Here is a 24,179-nt window from a genome sequence, read left to right as displayed (position 1 = left end):
ATTTACTCGGGTTGAACTTTAATAGCTATTTGTTGGACCATTCATTTAGTCTGTCTAGGTCTTCTTGTAGCCTCATACTCTTTTCCTCTGTTTTCATCCTCTTCATAATTTTTGCATTATCTCAAACAATGAGAGGAACGATTCTATACCCTCTGGGAGATCATTTAAATATATCAGAAACAGTATAGGTCCAAGGACTGACCCCTGCGGGACTCCACTTGTAACGTCTCGCCAATCTGAGACTTCACCTCTCACAGTGACTCGCTGTCTTCTATTGCTTAGGTACTCTCTTATCCAATGGAGTACCTTCCATTTCACTCCAGCCTGCATTTCCAGCTTTTGCTCTAGCCTTGTGTGTGGTACTGTGTCAAAGGCTTTCTGGCAATCCAAAAATATGCAGTTTGCTCACCCCTTCTTTCTTGCCTGAGTTTTGTTGCCTGGTCGTAGAATTCAGTTAATCCTGTGAGGCAGGACTTGCCATCATAAGAACATAAGAACATAAGAACAAAGGCAACTGCAGAAGGCCTGTTGGCCCATACGGGCCAGCTCCTATTTATAACCACCCAATCCCACTCATATACTTGTCCAACCCGCGCTTGAAACAATCGAGGGACACCACCTCCAGCACGTTACGCGGTAATTGGTTCCACAAATCAACAACCCTGTTACTGAACAAGTATTTACCCAAGTCTTTCCTAAATCTAAACTTATCCAATTTATACCCATTGTTTCGTGTTCTGTCTTGTGTTGATATTTTTAATACCCTATTAATATCCCCCTGTTATGTCCATTCATCCACTTGTAAACCTCTATCATGTCACCCCTAACTCTTCGCCTTTCCAGTGAATGCAACTTAAGCTTTGTTAATCTTTCTTCATATGAAAGATTTCTAATTTGGGGAATTAACTTAGTCATCCTACGTTGGACACGTTCAAGTGAATTTATATCCATTCTATAATACGGCGACCAAGACTGAACTGCATAATCTAAATGGGGCCTAACCAGAGCAAGATATAGCTTAAGAACCACACCAGGTGTCTTGTTACTAACACTTCGATTAATAAATCCCAGTGTCCTATTCGCCTTATTACGAACATTCATGCATTGATCCTTTTGTTTTAAATTCTTACTAATCATAACTCCCAGATCCCTTTTGCAATCCGACTTCGCAATCTCAACACCATCTAGCTCGTATCTTGTAACTCTATCATCATTACCTAGTCTCAGATTTTACATTTATCAGCATTAAACTGCATTTGCCAATCCTTTGACCATTTCAAAACCCTATCTAGATCAACTTGAAGTGATAGTGAGTCCTCCTCCGAATTAATTTCCCTACCGATTTTCGTATCATCGGCAAATTTGCAAATGTTGCTACTCAAACCTGAATCTAAATCATTTATATATATTATAAACAACAGAAGTCCCAGGACAGAGCCCTGAGGTACTCCACTAACAACATTATCCCACTCTGACTTAACCCCATTTATACTAACTCTCTGTTTCCTTTGGAATAGCCATGCCCTAATCCAAGTTCATATAGCACCCCCAATACCATGAGCTTCTATTTTTTTAATTAGTCTTTCATGTGGCACTGTATCAAAAGCTTTGCTAAAGTCAAGGTACACAACATCACAATCCTTACCACTATCAACTGCCTCAACTATGCTGGAATAAAAAGTTAGCAAATTTGTTAAACATAAACGGCCATTTGTAAAACCATGTTGCGACTCATTTATTAATCTATGTTTTTCAAGATGGAGACGAATTGTATTTGCAATTATTGATTCAAGTAACTTTCCCACAATAGACGTTAGGCTAATTGGCCGATAGTTTGATGCAAGTGATCTATCTCCTTTCTTAAAAATTGGTACCACATTAGCTACCTTCCATGACTCTGGCACTCTGCCTGACTCAATTGATTTATTAAATATGGTAGACAGTGGCTCGGAAAGCTCCTCTTTGCATTCTTTAAGCACCCTGGCAAACACTTCATCCGGCCCTGGGGATTTGTTTGGTTTTAGTTTTTCTAATTGTTTAATTACATCCTCCCTGGTAACTGCTAAACTAGTCAACCTGTCCTCATCCCCACCCACATAGACTTGTTGGGCTGAAGGCATATTGTTAAGTTCTTCTTTAGTAAATACAGATATAAAATATTTGTTAAAAATACTACTCATCTCCTTGTCATTATCCATTATTTGACCTGTCTCAGATTTTAATGGACCTATCCTTTCCCTAGTCTTAGTTCGATATAACTGAAAAAAACCTTTAGGATTTGACTTTGCTTGCTCTGCTATGCGAACTTCATAGTTTCTTTTTGCTTTCCTAATCTCTTTTTTAACATTTCTAACCAGTTGTATGAATTCCTGTTCTAACCTGACTTCCCCATTCCTAATCCTTTTGTACCAAGCTCTCTTTTTACCTATAAGGTTCTTTAAATTATTTGTTATCCACTTTGGGTCATTAGTATTCGACCTATTCAATTTGTATGGTACACTACGTTCCTGTGCTTTGTTTAGAATATTCTTAAATAAGTTATATATTAAATCCACGTTGAAATTCCCTTTTACGTCACCTATCGCTGGGTTCATGTCTCGCTCTAAGACCGGCCCACACCCCATACCCAAGAGTTTCCAATCTATTTGCCCCCAAAAATTTCTTAGGCTATTAAAATCAGCATTTCGAAAATCTGGCACTTTAACAGAATTTTCTCCTACAGGTCTATTCCATTCTATGCTAAATCTGATTTCTTTGTGATCACTGTTCCCTAGCTCACTCCCTATTTCGATGTCATTAATTTGTGTTTCCCTGTTAGTTAACACTGTTACGACCCTGGGTTCTCCAGTGGAAACCAGAGGTCAAAATTGAGCTATTAAACTTCCTAGTAGTACAGTTAAGTGCATCTCGAATGGCAATTGTTTGTATCTTCCCTGCCAGACGTAAGACTATTAATTATTGTTTCTCAAAGAGCATTTAAAGACTGAGCTGGGGGTTGATTATTAAATAATAACATAGGCACCAACTTTGCTTACTAATACTTTCTAATCATTCATAAAGTAACAATACGTTGCATAGGGGAAGATCTTTAATGTGCTTAGCTGCACGATCAATTAGGCTCCTTCCGGCACCACGACATGAGGGAGGCCAGGTGGTCGCGAGGAGCTCTCTCTTCTCTGGCTGGTGTCGTGCGGATAAGACCTACTCTGTGGCTGCACCCCTACTCTTCTCCCTTCTCCTCTTACTTATTTCCCTTACCTGAAGTTCCTGTATCCTTAAGTTAAGTACGGGGCATTATTAAGTGAACCTACTCTGGTAGTAAATATTGGTGAGACCTGGGGTTAGTATTTGCCAGTGTTTTGTTTACCCCTAAGTGTTGTGTTTTGTATTAGGGTACCACATGGTCTCACTACCCTAAGCTGCATCCAGCTTCAGTGCTTATCCAGTAGTACTTTACCCTAGCTTGTTATTAGTGTAACCTTGTATCCTGCCTATGTGGACCAAGGCTTTTAACGTAAGATAGTGTGGTAAAGTTATTATTATTATTGTTATTGGTGTGAGTGTATATGGGGGGTTGTTAAGGGGTTAATAAATAAGTACATGAATTACAGAGTATCTCTTCTTCCAGTGTGGGAGCGCATTGATCAACCCTTAGACTAACATATATGGTCTTGTAGCAAGTTATTACTACTGTGGATAGTTTATTTTGGGGGCCGGGCCTTTTAGCTCTCCCATATTTGATACTCTTGTCTTCTAACTACCCTTACCCTTAATATTACCAGTACCCCATAGCCCCCACATCTATTTTTGTAATAAGTGGTTGGCCAGTCCGGGAGGAACATTATAAGTGTAAAAAATTAGATTCTTGAGTGCCATAATTAAAATTTTTTGTTTTCCGCAGAACGGTTGTGTGCTAGCCTAGGGTCCAGCTCATCTAGCAAAGGACATTCTTGCACTGACTGGACACCCAGCTGGATCCCTTCACGATTAAGGTTAGTGTGGCCTTGTGTTAGGGGCCGTGCAAATTTTTGTTTTTTTTCCAATTTTTATTTTTTAATTTTTTCTTTGGCTGGGAGCTAAAATTATTAGTGATGTCTTCTGAAATGCAGAAACTGGCAAGGGAGCCTTCAGTGGTAGAGATAAAGAAACTTAAAAAGTCTAATTTAGTATTGTTAGGCCAGGAATTTGGCCTAGAATTAAATGTTGCAGATAAAAAGTGGACTTTGGTGAATGAAATATTACAACATTGTATTGATGAAGAACTATTGGCAAGTGATACACCTTTATGCCAGCCTAGCCAAGCAGAAAGTGCAACTCATAGGGAGAGAGAATTAGCTTTAGAGTTAGCAAAAATAAAATTAGAGGAGCAAAGACTCAAAACCGAGGAGGCTAAAATTAGAGCGAATGCCACTGGAACTCCACCTGCCGGGGATTCAAACCCCAGGCATTATGAGAAAAAGCATAATTTGCCTGAATTTTCCGAGTCAGACCCTGAAAGGTTTTTCAACCATTTTCAGAGATTGGCCACGTCCATGAACTGGCCAAAGCAAGAGTGGGTGAAAATCCTACAGGGAAGACTTAGGGGTAAAGCACAAGATATTTTTATAAACATGCCTGACGATGAGTGTTTCGAATATGATAAAGTCAGGGAATGTATTTTGCGGGCATATGAAATTACTCCTGAAGCTCACCGCCAAGCTTATCGTAACCTTAGGCCTACTCACAACCAACCGCTCACTGAATTTGTGAATGATCAAATTCGATTGTTTGATAGATGGATTCGCTCGGCGAAAGCCGAAACATACGAGGCTCTCAGGAACTTAATTTTAATGGAGCATTTTATAGATATTATGCCAGAGAATGTTTCACAGTACATTAAAGGAAGGATAGAGTTAAATTCTAAAATAGGGGATTTGGCCAAGTTGGCAGAAAACTACCAATTGGCGGGCAAAAGGCCCAATAAAAATATTTATACCCCACAGAGTAGCAAAACTTATACCCACAGCCAGTCCAGACCAGCTCATTCTAACCCTTTACGTAATGCATCTTCTGTTTCAGACATAACTAACCCTGTTAAAGTGTCTAGCCCAACGGCACCTAAAGGTGAACCGAAAGGTAATTCTGTTAGTAATGTCTCTTCTCCCCGACGTTTTTGTGGTCACTGTAATCGTCCAAACCACACTATTAGCCGTTGTTGGCAACTGCACCCTGAAAAAAGACCCAATGCTCTAGTTGTGACACAGGGCTTGAGGCTTTCAGAAGGGTTAGGGAGTAAGACCTCCAACCCACAGTGGTTGGACTTGCTTACCCCATTCTTATCGAAAGGGAGACTACTTTTGTCTGAGGGTTCTTCCTGGAAGGACGTGGTGATCTTCCGAGACACCGGTGCCATCCAGACTTTAATTTTAGAGAGTGCGTTGCAAGGTGCCAACACTCTCGACACTGGAGAGGTGGTACTGGTCGAGGGTGTCACTAGTGATACTCGGGCAGTACCCCTCCATAAGGTTACCCTGGAATCTGATTTCCACAAGGGTGTTTGTACAGTCGGAGTCACTTCATACCTACCTTTCCCTAATGTTGATGTAATAGTTGGTAATGATTTAGCAGGGGATAAGGTAGGGGACTCCAGACTGCCTATTATGATGCCTACCCCTAAGGTTTGCCTGGATCCACCCGCCGCAGAGGATAATGTTGTGTACCCTGCGTGCGCGGTGACCAGGTCTATGGGACTTAAATGTAAGGGCAGCCCTGTGCTTGCCAAGGTGGTAAATCCCGAGGTCACGAGGAGCTTTCCGAGTGGTGAAAACCAAGTGGACCTCGCGGACACATTCATGGCCCGACTTGATGACGTGGCCGAGGACATTGTGGAGAGCCTGCCACCGCCATCTACAGAGAGTAGTGGGGAGGTGGAGGAGAACACTGTTGAGCCTCGGCCAATGGCATCTGACCAAGGCCTAGATGCCTCCTTGAGTGAGTTACAGAAAGCTGACCCCACTCTTGCAGATTGTCATGAAACAGCCGTCTCTATGGAGGAAATTGTAGACGCAGCAACTGGGTACTACTACAATGATCGGATTTTGATGAGTAAATGGAGACCACAGAGTGCTCCCTTGTCAAATGAGTGGGAGGTAGTCCACCAGGTTATGTTGCCGACCTGCTATAGAGAAAGAGTTTTGGCAGCTGCTCATGATGATCCTATGGGGGGACATCAAGGTATTAATATTACGTATCACAAAATTTTAAAGTATTTTTTCTGGCCCAAGCTGAAAAGCGATGTGGCAAAATTTTGTAATGCGTATGTTGTTTGTCAACTGGTTGGGAAACCAAACCAGACTCCACCTAAAGCTCCTCTAAGGCCTATTGTCATGCCAGAGGAACCATTTTCTCATGTGGTAATGGACTGTGTTGGACCATTACCTAGAACTAAGTCTGGTAATATTTACCTAATCACGATGATGTGTATCACTACTCGTTACCCAGAGGCTTTTGCTGTAAGGAACATCCGAGCAAAAACTGTTGTTGCTCGTATGTTGCAATTTTTTTCCACTTTTGGACTGCCTCGGGTCGTGCAAACTGACAATGGTACTAATTTTAAATCTGATGTTTTTGAGCAATTTTGTAAGGAACATGGAATAACTCATAAGGTTTCCAGCCCATACCATCCACAGAGTCAGGGGGTAATTGAACGTTTCCATCTAACTCTGAAGCAGATGTTGAAGACATCGTGCGAGAGTTCCCACACCTTCTGGGATGAGAATTTACCGTATGTTTTGTTTGCGGCTAGAGAGGGATTACAAAGTTCACTGGGCTGTTCTCCTTTTGAGTTAGTCTTTGGCCATAAAGTTCGTGGACCCTTGCAAATGTTACAGGAGAATCTGTTAGGGAACGTAACGTTAACCGAAGGTTCGGCTTTCTTTGCGCAACACCACCAGAGACTCAAGGACTGCAAGGCGGCTGCATTTAAGTATCTTGGCAAGGCCCAAGAAAAGATGAAAGAACGTAACGATGCTAAATCTAAGTTATGGGTATTTCAGCCTGGCGACCCTGTCCTGGTATTAAAGCCTCGACTAGGGAACACTATGTCCCACAAGTACGAAGGCCCCTACATTGTGACAGAAAAGACTGGGGGACCTCACGTACAAAGTGAGGCACTCTGACAAACGTAACCAGGTAATGCTCATACATGTAAATCGACTGAAGAAGTTCCAGGGCCCCAGGCCCATTGCACTAACCAATGTTTCCATTTCCAGTGAGAGAGGGGATGATTGTTCTGGGGACCCAACTAATCTCATTTTCAATAATTCTAGTTCTGTGAATGCTGTGGAGGAACTGTCCCATTTGCAGATGGCCCAACGTGAAGAGGTGCAGTCGTTGGTTGATGAATTCTCCAGTCTGTTCGGGAAGGTCCCGACCCAGACTGATGCCATTTGCCATGATGTCGAGTTGACGGACTACACTCCCATTCGCCTTCAACCCTATCGGATGAGTCCAGAAAAGAAGGCCATCGTACGGAAGGAGATCGACTTCTTGCTCCAGCACGGCCTCATCCGGCCGAGCCAGGGCTCTTGGTGCTCGCCCTGCCTTTTGGTCCCCAAACCAGACGGCTCCTGGCGATTATGCACCGACTATCGGCAGCTCAACAAGGTGACCATTGTGGATGCCTATCCGCTGCCCCTCCTCGAGGACTGCATCGACGAGTTGGGAAATGCCAAGTACGTTTCGAAATTCGACCTCTCGAGGGGGTATTATCAAATCCCACTCACTGAACGTGCTAAACAGCTAACGGCGTTTGTGACACCCGAGGGTGTTTTTGAGTATCAAATGTTACTGTTCGGCTTGCGTAATGCCCCTGCCACGTTCCAGAGACTCATGAATTCTCTACTCGCTAAGGTGCCAAATTGTCGGGCGTATTTAGATGATATCGTGCTGTTTGACAGTAATTGGGCTGACCACATAGCTAGGTTACGCCAGTTGTTTGCCATCTTGAAAAGGGCAAATCTTACCTTAAATGCTAAAAAGTGTCATTTTGGCCAAGGCACAGTGACATACCTAGGTTATGAAGTGGGCCAAGGAAAAGTGTTACCTCGGCAAGATAAAATCAATGCCATTCTGGAGTATCCAGTACTAAAGTCTAAAAAGGACGTTCAAAGATTTATCGGTATGTGTGCGTACTATCGACGTTTTTGTCAGAACTTTTCCAGTGTTGCCACTCCTCTCACAGACTTGTTGCGGAAAGCCGTTAAATTTAAGTGGTCATCAGACTGTGCAGAGGCATTTAAAAATTTGAAATTGATCTTAGCTTCCGCCCCAGTGCTTGCTAGTCCAAGGTTCGACCGACCGTTTAAAATTCATGTTGACGCGTCTGACTCGGGTGCTGGTGCAGTGTTGTTGCAAACTGGGGATGATCAGGTGGAACACCCAGTATATTATTACTCTGTGAAATTCGACAAGGCGCAACGCAATTATTCAGTGGTAGAAAAAGAGGCGTTGGCGCTAGTGTTAACTTGTAAAAAGTTCGAAGTTTACCTCACAGGTAATATAGTGGAAGTGTACACGGACCATAACCCACTAGTTTTCCTGACTCAGATGAAGGGTAAGAATAAACGCATCCTCAGGTGGGCGTTGTACCTACAGGACTTCAATCTTTCCATTACCCACCTACCGGGCAGACTCAACGTGATGGCCGACGCTCTGTCCCGGTTGCCTGAATTACATTCATCTGAGCCACAGGAAGCCATTTACCAACTGTCATGCTTTAGTTATTTTTTTTAGGTTCTCCTGTGACATTAAATATTCCGTGTCCAATTTCTTTACTTCCCTGTTCTTTTATTTTTTGTGTTTTTTTTTCTTTCAGAGAACTCCTTTGTATTTTTTTTTGCAGAGAAATTGTTTTTGATTGATTTTTTGTTTTGTCATATGTTTTTCTTTTTATTCTCTGTATACTCTTAAAAAAAATATGACTACTATTCTAGTAGTCACATTTTTTTTTTCTCTGAAGGGGGGAGGAGTGTTACGACCCTGGGTTCTCCAGTGGAAACCAGAGGTCAAAATTGAGCTATTAAACTTCCTAGTAGTACAGTTAAGTGCATCTCGAATGGCAATTGTTTGTATCTTCCCTGCCAGACGTAAGACTATTATTGTTTCTCAAAGAGCATTTAAAGACTGAGCTGGGGGTTGATTATTAAATAATAACATAGGCACCAACTTTGCTTACTAATACTTTCTAATCATTCATTAAGTAACAATACGTTGCATAGGGGAAGATCTTTAATGTGCTTAGCTGCACGATCAATTAGGCTCCTTCCGGCACCATGACATGAGGGAGGCCAGGTGGTCGCGAGGAGCTCTCTCTTCTCTGGCTGGTGTCGTGCGGATAAGACCTACTCTGTGGTTGCACCCCTACTCTTCTCCCTTCTCCTCTTACTTATTTCCCTTACCTGAAGTTCCTGTATCCTTAAGTTAAGTACGGGGCATTATTAAGTGAACCTACTCTGGTAGTAAATATTGGTGAGACCTGGGGTTAGTATTTGCCAGTGTTTTGTTTACCCCTAAGTGTTGTGTTTTGTATTAGGGTACCACATGGTCTCACTACCCTAAGCTGCATCCAGCTTCAGTGCTTATCCAGTAGTACTTTACCCTAGCTTGTTATTAGTGTAACCTTGTATCCTGCCTATGTGGACCAAGGCTTTTAACGTAAGATAGTGTGGTAAAGTTATTATTATTATTGTTATTGGTGTGAGTGTATATGGGGGGTTGTTAAGGGGTTAATAAATAAGTACATGAATTACAGAGTATCCCTTCTTCCAGTGTGGGAGCGCATTGATCAACCCTTAGACTAACATATATGGTCTAGTAGCAAGTTATTACTACTGTGGATAGTTTATTTTGGGGGCCGGGCCTTTTAGCTCTCCCATATTTGATACTCTTGTCTTCTAACTACCCTTACCCCTTAATATTACCAGTACCCCATAGCCCCCACATCTATTTTTGTAACAAACACTAAATCTAAAATATTATTTTCCCGCGTTGGTTCCTTAATGTGTTGCGTAAGAAAGCAATCGTCAATTAATTCTAGAAAATCTTCTGCTTCACTATTCCCTGTTTTGTTCACCCAGTTTATTCCACTCAAATTAAAGTTACCTATGACATAAATACTGTTAGATCTAGATGCTCTAGATATTTCATTCCATAGATGCTTTGCTTCCATTCTGTCTAAATTTGGTGGCTTATATATAACTCCTATTATAATATTATTTGCTTTTTTGTTTAATTCTATCCAAATAGTTTCTGTGTGTGGCTCAGTTTTGATTCCCTCTTTGAGACTACATTTCAAATTGTCCCTAACATATATGGCTACTCCCCCTCCTCGTCCAATATATCTATCTGAGTGAAATAGTTTAAATCCATTTATCTGATATTCAGCTAATAGTTCTCTATTTTCTACGTTCATTCACGTTTCGGTAAGTGCAATAATATCTATTTTTTCTGTGCAGACAAGAGCATTTAATTCATTAATTTTATTTCTTAGACTTCTACTGTTAGTGTAATATATCCTAAGTGAATTGTTATTTTGAGGCCCTTTTCTTTCCCTGATCATTTTGCCAATTCTTTTCTCCCACGAACACATACTTTTATTACCTCCTTCCTCCAAATCAATTCCCATACCACTATCTACTAACAGTTTAAACCAAAACAAACACCTCTAACCACTGGTTCCAACGAGTTCGCAACAGCAACAACCCCAGCCCTCGATAGATGCACCCCATCACGAGCATACATTTCATTTCTTCCATAGAAGCGTTCCCAGTTGTCTATGAAAGATATTGCATTTGATTTGCAATATCTTTCCAGCCGGCAATTGACACCAAGTGCCCTCGACATCCATTCATTTCCCACTCCCTTTCTTGGAAGAATGCCACATATGATCGGGATTCCTCCCTTGCTCCTAACTAATTCAATGGCTGTCCTAAATCTCTGTATTAGTTCCTCACTCCTAACTCGCCCAACATCATTACCCCCTGCACTAATACAAATAATGGGTTTGTTCCCATTTCCCGTCATAATATCATTCATGTTTTCAACAATATCACCAATTCCAGCTCCCGGATAGCAAACCCTTAATCTGTTCCCCCTATCTCTGGCACAAAACGTTCTGTCTAAATACCTCACCTGGGAATCTCCCACAACCAAAATTCGCTTCGGTACCGCCCGAACTTTCTGAGCAGCCTGAGGGGCCTGCGCTCCGCCGTTCCTCGCTGATTTCCTCGCTGCAGGCGCACTACAGCACTTGTTCTCCAACACGGCAAATGAATTTGCCATCCTTAGGGCGTCTGTAGGTGGCCTTGTCAAGGTCTTCTTAAGACCCCTGTCTTTCACTGCTCTCCACTACTCTCCATCCCTGAACCCATGTTGATGCTGTGTTACGAAGTTCTTCCACTCCAGATGTTCCACTAGCTTTTTTCGCACAATCTTCTCCATCAGCTTGCATGGTATGCAGGTTAGGAACACTGGCCTGTAGTTCAGTGCCTCTTGCCTATCCCCCTGCTTGTATATCGGGACTACATTAGCCGTCTTCCAAATTTTTGGCAGTTCCCCTGTTGCAAGTGATTTGTTATACACAATGGAGAGTGGTAGGCACAATGCTTCTGCTCTTTCCGTCAGTATCTATGGGACGATTCCATCTGGGCCTATAGCCTTTGTCACATCCAACTCTAGCAAAAGCTTTCTTACATCCCCACTGGTAATCTCAAATTCTTCTAGTGGTGCCTGATTAACTATTCCCTCTACACAACTCCACGGTCCTTGTGGATTTGTTCTATTCCCTCTATTATTTCTGGAACTTCTCATTGCACTATGGTGAAAACCTCCTGGAATTTCTTATTCAGTTCCTCGCACTCTTCTTATCGTTTATAATGAATCTGTCTGCCCCTATCCTCAATGTCATTACCTGTTCCTTTACTGTTGTTTTTCTCCTGATGTGACTGTGCAGCAATTTAGGTCGAGTCTTTGCCTTGCTTGCGATGTCATTTTCGTATTACCCTTCTGCCTCTCTTCTCAACCTGACAATCATTTCTAGCGCTCTGGTATTTCTCTGCTCTCAAGAGTCCTGTTATTTCTACAGTTTCTCCACGCCCTTTTACTTTGCCGCTAAGCTAACCTACATCTCTTTTTAAACCATGGGTTTCTCATCTGCATTTCGTTGTTTTCCTTTTGGACCGGGACAAACTTGTCTGCTGCCTCCTAACACTTCTGCGTGATGTAGTCCATCATGTCTTGGGCCGGGTTTCCCCTGAGCTCTGTTTCCCATGTTATATCTGTTAGGAATTTTCTTATCTCCTCATAGTTTCCCTTTCGGAATGGAAGCCTTCCCTTTTCGGAATGCCAGAGGTTCCCTGACATGCTGGCTTAAGAAGTTTCTTGTCTTTACCTCCAATAGTTTAGCTCTCCATGTATCCTCACCTCCATGCAGTTCCACGTTCTCCCAGTCGATCCTTCCCTGATTGAAGTCCTCTACGATGAGCAGATGGGATCTATTTCTACAAGCAACAGGGGCTTCCCTCTCAATTATAGTGTTAACTGCCATGTTGTTCCTCTAATCAAATAAATCTCAAAATAAACAATACCCAAATTTGTAACAAATTAGATGGCAAATTCCTTGGCATTCTCATTGACCACAAGCTTAATTTCCAGGGACACATTCTAAACATATCAAAAAAAGTTTCAAAAACTGTGGGCATTCTTTCTAAGATCAGATATTATGTACCACGCCCTGCCCTGGTGACTCTCTATTACTCCCTTATCTATCCATATCTCAACTATGGTATTTGTGCTTGGGGCTCTACTACCCAAAATCACTTACGTCCTCTAATTACTCAACACAAAGCTGCTATTAGGACAATATCCAATTCTGGCCCCAGACACCACTCGGTACCCCTACTTAAATCTCTGAATATGTTAGACATTAAGTCACTGCACATTCTCTCATGTGTATTATACATATATAAAACGCTAAACTATAATGCCAATCCTGATCTCAAAAGCTTCATAGAAGGTTGTATCAGAACCCATGAGCATCACACCAGAAATAAATACAGTTTTGATATTCCTAGAGTACGACTTAATCAAACTAGAAATGCTCTACAAATCAAGGGGCCCAGAATGTGGAATGACCTTCCCAACTATGTTAAAGACTGTACCTCTCTCAACCAGTTTAAGTTAAAAGCGAAGCTATACCTAATAAATTCCCTGTAACCTACCTTACCCTTCTATTGTCAACCAATGTCTGTTTTTTTCTTTAAAGAGCGCTGTTTGTCGACATAATTGTATTTGTGCTGCTTTTTCATCTATGTTTTCATTTCTTGTTTTCATTCTACTCATTATGCTCAATTAGTATTAAGCTTGTCATTTAAGTTTATCATGCCCGAAACGCTTTGCGTAATAGTGGCTTTAGGCATTGTATGTACTAGCTATACCTATAAGTTAAACAATCCTTGTAAATATTTATTGTATGTATGTACCTTACCTAAATAAAATTGTATTGTATTGTATTGTTGTTGTTGTTATACTCTTGCACGGATCTTCTGTCATTTGGTGGAGGGTTATATATCACTGCTACTACTATTCTTGGTCCTCCCATCGTCTTGGTGCCTGTTATGTAGTCTCTGAATCCCTTGCAGCCCGGGATAACCATCTCCTTGAAACTCCATTCCTTTCTTATTTGTAGGGCCACTCTGCCTCCTCCCCTTCCTTCTCTCTCATTCCTTATTACAGTGTAGTCCTGGGGTAACATAACATTCATTATGATTCCTGAGAGTTTTGTTTCTATGAGTCCGATTACATCTGGGTTCACTTTTTGTGCTCTTTCCTTTAGTTCACTTGCCTTGCTGTAATCCCATCTATGTCCGAGTACATCACCTTAAAACTGACTCTCTTCTGTCCTTCCTCAGTTTCTGTTGATTCACCTGAAGCAGGGGAAACAGGGATGGACCGGGATGGGAGGGCCTAGGAAGGAGGACCTAGGGGATCTGGGGTGTGAGGGTGCTGGGAGGATCTGGCATGGGGGGAGTGGTGGAGGAGGAAAGGCTTGTGGGGGGGAGGGGGATGCTTGAGGGAGTGAGAGGGGGAGGCTTGGCGGATGGGGGAGAAGGGAGAGCTTGATGGGGCGGGAGACGAGGGAGGGCTTGGGGAGGCAGAAGAGGAGGGAGGGGTTGGGCTGTGGGGGAAGGGAGGGCCTAGGGAGAGAGGAAAAAGGGAGGGCTTAGGTGGAGTCGGGGAGACGGGAGGTCTTAGGGGGTGGGGGAGAAGAGAGGGCTTAGGGGTGGGGGAGAAGAGAAGGCTTGGGTGGGTGGGGAGAGGGAAAGGAAGGCCTAGGGGGGTGGGGAAGAAGGGAGGGCTTGGGGGGGGGAGATGGGAGGTCCTGGGAAGAGGGGGGGATTGGGGGAGGAGGCCCAAGATGGGCACTTAGTGGGGTGATAGCAAGGGTTGGGGCAGGTAGGACGTCTATTGGGTGGAAGGTGCAAGTGGTGCTCCTCTCACTGTGTCTGTTGAACTGCTTGTGGAGGGTTTCCCACTCTCCTCTGGGATTGTAGGGTTCGGGGTTGTGTTTCCCTAATTCCTTTCTTTCTCCCTGCGCTCCTTCCTCGCGGCTGCTGCACTCATTCACCTTGTCTTATCCCTCGGCAGGAATACTTTTTGAACTTCAGTACATTAACTAATCCGCTCTTCCTTGCTATCAGGTCCTCTTTTGTGTTCACCCTCGTGAACAAATGAGAATCACATTTACATGTTTGAGTGCGTCAGTGTGCGTGTGTGTGCATGTGAGTGTGCTTATGTTGTACACAGCGAGTCATGAGTGTATGTGATCCCTGAGGTAATCTTACTCCGCAAAGCCCTATCCCCTCTGGTTTGACCCTTCGTTTAAGGAGTCCAGCCGAGATTGTCAATCTAACTGAATGTTTGGTTATGGCGTAAAAATTTTTACTCTGTCCTGATTATATTGTTTAGTTAATGAGGTATGTTTGATAAATATTTGCATACAACAAATCCATTTGTTTAAAATCAAGAAATTATTAAATATATCAATCACATTCATCACTAAAGGTAAACTCTGTGATCCGAACTGATAATTACTCTACTACAAATCAGGACTTATAGAAAGTATAATTGGTGATGTACATATGATGTAACGTTACAGGTACAAGGGGAACTGAAGTACATGTGAACTAATACTTGCAGGTACCCAGGTACACATCTCGGGGGCTGAGGAACGGTACATCCAGGAGGGCAGCGTGCTGGCGGTGACCTGTACCGTCGCCCACCACCACATGAAGGGTCCTCACGCCGTGGTGTGGTACCAGGGCGCCCGCAGACTGGACTACGATGCTCCGAGAGGCGGAATAGCTCTCCAGGTCTGTACCTCATGTGTGTATGGCAGGTGTGTGTGTGTGTGTGTGTGTGTGTGTGTGTGTGTGTGTGTGTGGGGCAGGTGTGTGTGTGTGTGTGTGTGTGTGTGTGTGTGTGGCAGGTGTGTGTGTGTGTGTGTGTGTGTGTGTGTGTGTGGCAGGTGTGTGTGTGTGTGTGTGTGTGTGTGTGTGTGTGTGTGTGTGTGTGTGTGTGTGTGTGTGTGTGTGTGTGTGTGTGTGTGTGTGTGTGTGTGTGTGTGTGTAATTACCTAAGTGTAGTTACAGGATGAGAGATACGCTCGTGGTGTCCCGTCTTCCCATCACTCTTTGTCATATAACGCTTTGAAACTACTGACGGTCTTGGCCTCCACCACCTTCTCCCCTAACTTGTTCCAACCGTCTACCACTCTGTTTGCGAAAGTGAATTTTCTTATATTTCTTCAGCATCTGTGTTTAGCTAGTTTAAATCTATGGCCTCTTGTTCTTAAAGTTCCAGGTCACAGGAAATCTTCCCTATAGATTTTATCAATTCCTGTTACTATTTTGTATGTAGTGATCATATCACCTCTTTTTCTTCTGTCTTCTAGTTTTGGCATATTTAATGCCTCTAATCTCTCCTCGTAGCTCTTGCCCTTCAGTTCTGGGAGCCACTTAGTAGCGTGTCTTTGCACCTTTTCCAGTTTGTTGATGTGCTTCTTAAGATATGGGCACCACACAACCGCTGCATATTCTAGCTTTGGCCTAACAAAAGTCATGAACAATTTCTTTAGTATATCGCCATCCATGTATTTAAAAAACAATTCTGAAGTTAGAAAGCGTGGCATAGGCTCCTCGCACAATATTCTTTATGTGGTCCTCAGGTGATTATTTTCTATCTAGAACCACTCCTAGATCTCTTTCTTTATCAGAATTCTTTAAAGATTTCTCACATAATATATAGGTTGTGTGAGGTCTATGTTCTCCTATTCCACATTTCATAACATGGCATTTATTAACATTAAATTCCATTTGCCAAGTGGTGCTCCATATACTTATTTTGTCCAGGTCTTCTTGAAGGGCATGACAATCATCTAAGTTTCTCATCCTTCCTATTATCTTAGCATCATCAGCAAACATGTTCATATAATTCTGTATACCAACTGGTAGATCATTTAGGTAGACAATAAACATCACTGGTGCAAGAACTGAACCCTGTGGTACTCCACTTGTGACATTTCTCCATTCCGATACATTGCCTATGATCACTGTCCTCATTTTTCTATCAGTCAGAAAATTTTTCATCAATGTTAGAAGCTTACCTGTCACCCTTTCCAATATTTTCCAGTTTCCAGAACAACCTCTTATGTGGAACTCTGTCGAAAGCCTTTTTTAGGTCCAGATAGATGCAGTCAACCTAACCATCTCTTTCCTGTAATATCTCTGTTGCTCGATCATAGAAACTGAGTAAATTCGATACACAGGATCTTCTAGATCGAAAACCATACTGTCTGTCTGATATTATATCATTTCTCTCCAGGTGTTCTACTCATTTAGTTTTAATTATTTTTTCCAATATTTTGACTATTACACTTGTCAATGATACCGGTCTATAATTAAGGGGGTCTTCCCTGCTTCCACGTTTGTAGATTGGAACTATGTTAGCCTTTTTCCACACATCAGCTACAACTCCTGTAAACAGGGATGCCTGAAAAATCAGTTGAAGGCAGTGTGTGTGTGTGTGTGTTTGTGTGTGTGTGTGTGGCAGGTGTGTGTGTGTTGTCAGCCACCTATGTATCCTAGTTCTTGGATGTTCACACAGAAATCACAATAGAGTGATTTCTGTGTGAACAAATCAAATGAACAAATCCAAACGGGCCGTGATGAGAGTTCGAACCCACCTCCGGGATTATCTCAGACGCGCCTTAGTCGACAATGCCACTACATGGTTAAAAGAATTGCAACCTGGAGTGTTACTGCCCTCACGAGGCTTCCGCAGCCTCTCCCAAGCACAAATATTTCTGTGTGTATTGAAGTGATGATGAAGAGGTAGAACATCTGGTTGACAGAGCCCGGGTGCATGGGAGAATTGTGTACAACCCCGGTCTGTGTCTCGGAGAGGCTGCAGGATCCGTGTGAGGGCAGTAGCACTCCCGGTTGTAATTATTTTAACCATGTCGTGGCATTGTCGACTAACGCGCGTCTAGGATTATCCCGAGTGTAGGTTCGAACCCTCATCACGGCCCTTGTGGATTTGTTCTCTTGGATGTATCCCACACATATGCAGGTGTGTCCTCTCTCACTGCCAAAGGTGCTCTTGCAGTTACTGGTTCTCTCTAGGTCGTAGACGAGACTTAACAAGCTTTATATCTCCAGCGGAAAATGTTTGCTTCTGTACCATAAAAACATTAGTTTTCCTCCGGGGCAGATAATGAATTGGTCACGCCAGATGTCACTTATTTACCCGTGTAGTGTGACTGGAGTGCTCCTGTGGAGTACACCATGAAGAATAGGGCACCCTACCCTAGGGCATGTGCGCTGTCTGCCGCTCTCACCAGGTGTGTCCATAGTGCTTCTTACCCGCTGGAAGCCGGTCGGCCGAGCGGACAGCACGCTGGGCATGTGATCCTGTGGTCCTGGGTTCAATCCCAGGCGCCGGCGAGAAACAATGGGCAGAGTTTCTTTCACCCTGTGCCCCTGTTACCTAACAGTAAAAAAGGTACCTGGGTGTTAGTCAGCTGTCACGGGCTGCTTCCTGGGGATAGAAGCCTGATCGAGGACCGGGCCGCGGGGACACTAAAAGCCCCAAAATCATCTCAAGATAACTCTTGATCACTGTAAGGGAACTGCTCCTGTGGAACATCTGCTTCAGCGACACCATAGTTCCTACCCGAAGCCGGCGCCCATGTTAATGTGTGAACGCTGACGCCTCTGGAGACAATATGATGAGAATCACATTGATAATAAACTTAAAACTCTTGATCGTGAGGACGAGGGAGGCCAGCTATTGTTGCCTCAAGATAAGACCCCAACTGAAGACTACTTCAAGGAGACGCCAAATATATCATATCTCATAAGACTAGACAAAAAAAAACGCTAAATATGCAACCCGCCAATTACCATAATGGTAGTGCAAATGTACAAACATGTTGCCTCCAAATGCACTAGGAAACTCTGGCTGGTCTAAGGAGAGTAGCGCATCACCTAAATGTATAATACTCTGCAACAAACCAATTTTTTAATACACCACCATCACAAGTTTCGAAATCCTGCCTCAGTGTTATTGAAAGTTGGTTGTTCATAGTTCATGATAGATTTATTCATCTGGTTAGAGGCATCGTAAATGTGTTTGACCCCATACCATATACATTCAGAGTCTATTCACACCATTCCTTTCCCCCGTCCCATCCCAAATCCTTCTCCTGACCCCTTCCCAGTGCTGTATAGTCGTAATGGCTTGGTGCTTTAATCTGATTGCTCCCTTCCCTTCTTCACACAGGAGAGATGTGACTGGTGTGTGTGTGTGTGTGTGTGTGTGTGTGTGTGTGTGTGTGTGTATACTCACCTAGTTGTACTCACCTAGTTGTGCTTGCGGGGGTTGAGCTCTGGCTCTTTGATCCCGCCTCTGAACCGTCAATCAACAGGTGTACAGGTTCCTGAGCCTATTGGGCTCTATCATATCTACACTTGAAACTGTATGGAGTCAGCCTCCACCACATCACTTTCTAATGCATTCCATTTGTCCACCCCTCTGACACTAAAAAAGTTCTTTCTAATATCTCTGTGGATCATTTGGGCACTCAGTTTCCACCTGTGTCCCCTAGTGCGTGTGCCCCTTGTGTTAAACAGCCTGTCTTTATCAACCCTGTCGATTCCCTTGAGGATCTTGAATGTGGTGATCATGTCCCCCCTAACTTCTGTCTTCCAACGAAGTGAGGTTTAATTCCCGTAGTCTCTCCTCGTAGCTCATACCTCTCAGCTCGGGTACTAGTCTGGTGGCAAACCTTTTAACCTTTTCCATTTTAGTCTTATGCTTGATTAGATATGGACTCCATGCTGGTGCCGCATACTCCAGGATTGGTCTGACATATGTGGTATATAATGTTCTGAAAGATTACTTACACAAGTTTCTAAAGGCCGTTCTTATGTTAGCCAACCTGGCATATGCTGCTGCTGTTATCCTCTTGATATGAGCTTCAGGGGACAGGTCTGGCATGATATCAACCCCCAGGTCTTTCTCTCTCTCGGACTCTTGAAGTATTTCATCTCCCAAGTGATACCTTGTATCTGGTCTCCTGCCTCCTACCCCTATCTTCATTACATTACATTTGCTTGGATTAAACTCTAACAGCCATTTGTTCGACCATTCCTGCAGCTTGTCCAGGTCTTCTTGAAGCCTCAAGCTGTCCCTCCTCTGTCTTAATCCTTCTCATAATTTTGGCGTCGTCAGCAAACATTGAGAGGAATGAGTCTATACCCTCTGGGAGATCATTTACGTATATCAGAAACAGGATAGGTCCAAGTACAGAGCCCTGTGGGACTCCACTGGTGACTTCACGCCAGTCTGAGGTCTCACCCCTCACTGTAACTCTCTGCTTCCTATTGTTTAGGTACTCCCTTATCCACTGGAGCGCCCTACCAGTTACTCCTGCCTGTTTCTCCAGCTTATGCATCAACCTTTTATGGGGTACTGTGTCAAAGGCTTTCCGACAGTCCAAAAAAATGCAGTCCGCCCACCCTTCTCTTTCTTGTTTAATCTTTGTCACCTGATCGTAGAATTCTATCAATCCTGTAAGGCAAGATTTACCCTCCCTGAACCCATGTTGATGGGTTGTCACGAAGTCTCTTCTCTCCAGATGTGTTACTAGGTTTTTTTCTCACAATCTTCTCCATCACCTTGCATGGTATACAAGTTAAGGACACTGGCCTGTAGTTCAGTGCCTCTTGTCTGTCACCCTTTTTGTATATTGGTACTACATTAGCAGTCTTCCATATTTCTGGTAGGTCCCCCATTTCCAGTAACCTACTATATACTATGGAGAGTGGTAGGCAAAGTGCTCCTGCACACTCTTTCAATACCCATGGCGAGATTTCATGTGTGTGTGTGTGTGTGTATGTGTTACGGCCACGATGGGTCCCAACCGGGTTCTTTGCTAGAGGAACTAAAGTTCTGGTATCCAACCCCAAGTTAGTAGTGGCTTTCAAGGGGTGAGCTTGGTAATGCAAGTAAAACACAATGGTGGAGGTGCATTGAATACGACATTTCACCAATTATCAATATATTCACATATAATCACTTTCCCATCACCTCATATAAAATCATAAAGGAAGTATTACTACACTGATATATACACAAGTGTCACTATCATTGGACACTAAGCGCTCCTCGATGCTCAATCGATGCAGTCTTGTCAACTTCCGTGTTTCCTCAACACACAGTACCGTCCTCAACCAGTACTGGGAAACACCAACGAGTCTACCCTAGCCACGGGCCAGCCTATACACAGTCTCACTAGGTGCTCCTTGTGAACGCCCACAATCACTCTCCAGCCTGGTGCTGGCAGAGAACATCAGGCTCGCGCTGCTGGGCCTCTTCACGAACAAATACAAGGGTAGCGAACCCCTGGCAGGAGCTTCTTGCAACTAGCTAGTTACACTCCTCCGTAGCACCTCACTGTCAGTCGTCTCTTCCTCTAGCCAGTCCCGGGATACACCGAATTTTGTCACTGCCACTTCACAGGCAGACAGTAGAACACTACACAGTTCCTCTTCGGCAGCGGCTCACTGCTTCCGTAAAGCAGAATGGAGTAGAAAGATATTGGCTGCCCTGGGTAGACTGACTGTCCTCGTACCACAGCAGCCCTACCTCGCCTCTGTGGATACAGACACGTCATCAGTACACTGGTCAGTACATGGGACACTAGGAAACATCACTTACGTACTCTGACATAGACATACAACTCCTCCCACAATAGATGGCGCTGATTTTCTAGGCGCCACCTCACCAGAGGTCAGCACCAGCTACCTCTCCAGCTGACTCGGACAGGAATCTAGCGCCTCTTGCTAGTATGTTCCTGCCACCACTAGATGGCGCCGTCCAATTTGTGGGAGTTTCGGGTGCGGACTCACAGATGGCGTTGACGTCGCTGCTCCATGCTCCGACGATGGAATCGGGTTCGTAACAGTGTGTGTGTGTGTGTGAGAGAGAGTGTGTGTATTATGTAAAGTTTTGCACTTTCATGTATCATATTTACCTTCTGTATAAGACTCTCCGTCAGGAATGAACTACCAAACACGGGTTGTGAACTGTGAGAGCCGGATACATGCACCGCTGCACCAACACGCACAAATGTGAGAGCCGGATACATGCACCGCTGCACCAACACACACAAATGTGAGAGCCGGATACATGCACCGCTGCACCAACACACACAAATGTAACAGCCGGATACATGCACCGCTGCACCAACACACACAAATGTGAGAGCCGGATACATGCACCGCTGCACCAACACACACAAATGTGACAGCCGGATACATGCACCGCTGCACCAACACACACAAATGTGAGAGCCGGATACATGCACCGCTGCACCAACACACACAAATGTGACAGCCAGATACATGCACCGCTGCACCAACACACACAAATGTGACAGCCGGATACATGCACCGCTGCACCAACACACACAAATGTGACAGCCGGATACATGCACCGCTGCACCAACACACACAAATGTGAGAGCCGGATACATGCACCGCTGCACCAACACACACAAATGTGACAGCCGGATACATGCACCGCTGCACCAACACACACAAATGTGACAGCCGGATACATGCACCGCTGCACCAACACACACAAATGTGACAGCCGGATACATGCACCGCTACACCAACACACACAAATGTGAGAGCCGGATACATGCACCGCTGCACCAACACACACAAATGTAACAGCCGGATACATGCACCGCTGCACCAACACACACAAATGTAACAGCTGGATACATGCACCGCTGCACCAACACACACAAATGTAACAGCCGGATACATGCACCGCTGCACCAACACACACTTAATGTAACGGCCGGATACATGCACCGCTGCACCAACACACACTTAATGTAACAGCCGGATACATGCACCGCTGCACCAACACACACAAATGTGACAGCCGGATACATGCACCGCAACACCAACACACACAAATGTGACATCCGGATACATGCACCGTTGCACCAACACACACAAATGTGACAGCCGGATACATGTACCGCTGCACCAACACACACAAATGTGACAGCCGGATACATGCACCGCTGCACCAACACACACAAATGTGACAGCCGGATACATGCATCGCTGCACCAACACACACAAATGTGACAGCCGGATACATGCACCGCTGCACCAACACACACAAATGTGACAGCCGGATACATGCACCGCTACACCAACACACACAAATGTGACAGCCGGATACATGCATCGCTGCACCAACACACACAAATGTGACAGCCGGATACATGCACCGCTGCACCAACACACACAAATGTGACAGCCGGATACATGCACCGCAACACCAACACACACAAATGTGACAGCCGGATACATGCATCGCTGCACCAACACACACAAATGTGACAGCCGGATACATGCACCGCTGCACCAACACACACAAATCAATGATCTTATCACACGAAATACACAAGATTATGGAACGCAAATCGCCGATATTCTGACGACTGAAATATGCTGCCACTTGAAAAATGTGGTAAAGACATAGCTAACATAACATAGTGATATCCAATATAACATCCTCGTATTACTGCATATAACTGTAGACAAAAACAAAAATGCCATTTTAGTTTGCAAAGTTCAAAGTAAACTTTAGGAAATATCGTGCAAACTCAAAACACGCAGTTTACTCGACATGATCCCCACACACACTCCAGCACACAGGTGGTGTGGTTGGCCGCGTCAATCACCTTCATAGTCTAGAATTATTAAATATAAATCATACTTCATTATAAACATTCCCATGCGCCTTAACATATACAAATATACTCACTCTTTCCTTAACATATATTTTTTTTACAGATATACCATGATATCAAGTACAAGACGAAGCTGGAAAAATTTAGCCAATAATTTCACACCTAAACAGATATATAGATATGTATATTATGGGAGTTGGTAGAGTGAAGGGTGTGTTGTGTGAAGATAATAATAAGGAGGTGTGTGTGTGCACTCCCCAGACAGAGAAGGCGCCGAGCAGAACGGTGAGCAGGTTGATGTTGTCAGCGGTCACCCCCAACGACTCTGGCAGATACACCTGTCGACCAGATACTGGCGGAGTCTCGTCCATCTCTGTGCACGTCCAGTCTGGTAGGTGACTGTGTGTGTGTGTGTGTGTGTGTGTGTGTGTGTGTGTGTGTGTGTGTGTGCACGTCCAGTCTGGTGGGTGACTGTGTGTGTTCTCACCTAGTTGTGCTTGCGGGGGTTGAGCTCTGGCTCTTTGGTCCCGCCTCTCAACCGTCAATCAACAGGTGTACAGGTTCCTGAGCCTATTGGGCTCTATCATATCTACACTTGAAACTGTGTATGGAGTCAGCCTCCACCACATCACTTCCTAATGCATTCCATTTATCAACCACTCTGACACTAAAAAAGTTCTTTCTAATATCTCTGTGGCTTATTTGGGCGCTCAGTTTCCACCTGTGTCCCCTAGTGCGTGTGCCCCTTGTGTTAAACAGCCTGTCTTTATCAACCCTGTCGATTCCCTTGAGGATCTTGAAT

At 44.0% G+C, this 24,179-nt stretch overlaps 1 protein-coding gene across 1 annotated transcript in view; it reads left to right on the top strand.

The window, feature by feature from the left end:
• LOC123760939 (zwei Ig domain protein zig-8) overlaps positions 1 to 23,776 on the top strand; it is a 56,530-nt gene extending 32,754 nt beyond the window's left edge. The window contains exons 5-6 of the mRNA XM_069331595.1: positions 15,235 to 15,407; positions 23,639 to 23,776. Coding sequence (XP_069187696.1) covers positions 15,235 to 15,407; positions 23,639 to 23,776 — 311 coding nt within the window. The remainder of the gene's footprint in view (positions 1 to 15,234; positions 15,408 to 23,638) is intronic.
• The last annotated feature ends 403 nt before the right edge of the window (positions 23,777 to 24,179 follow it).

The sequence above is a fragment of the Procambarus clarkii genome, chromosome 3 (assembly GCF_040958095.1).
Source record: "Procambarus clarkii isolate CNS0578487 chromosome 3, FALCON_Pclarkii_2.0, whole genome shotgun sequence".
Lineage (NCBI taxonomy): Eukaryota > Metazoa > Arthropoda > Malacostraca > Decapoda > Cambaridae > Procambarus > Procambarus clarkii.
The sequence above is the reverse complement of the archived record's forward strand: the minus strand, read 5'-3'. Positions and strand labels throughout refer to the sequence as shown.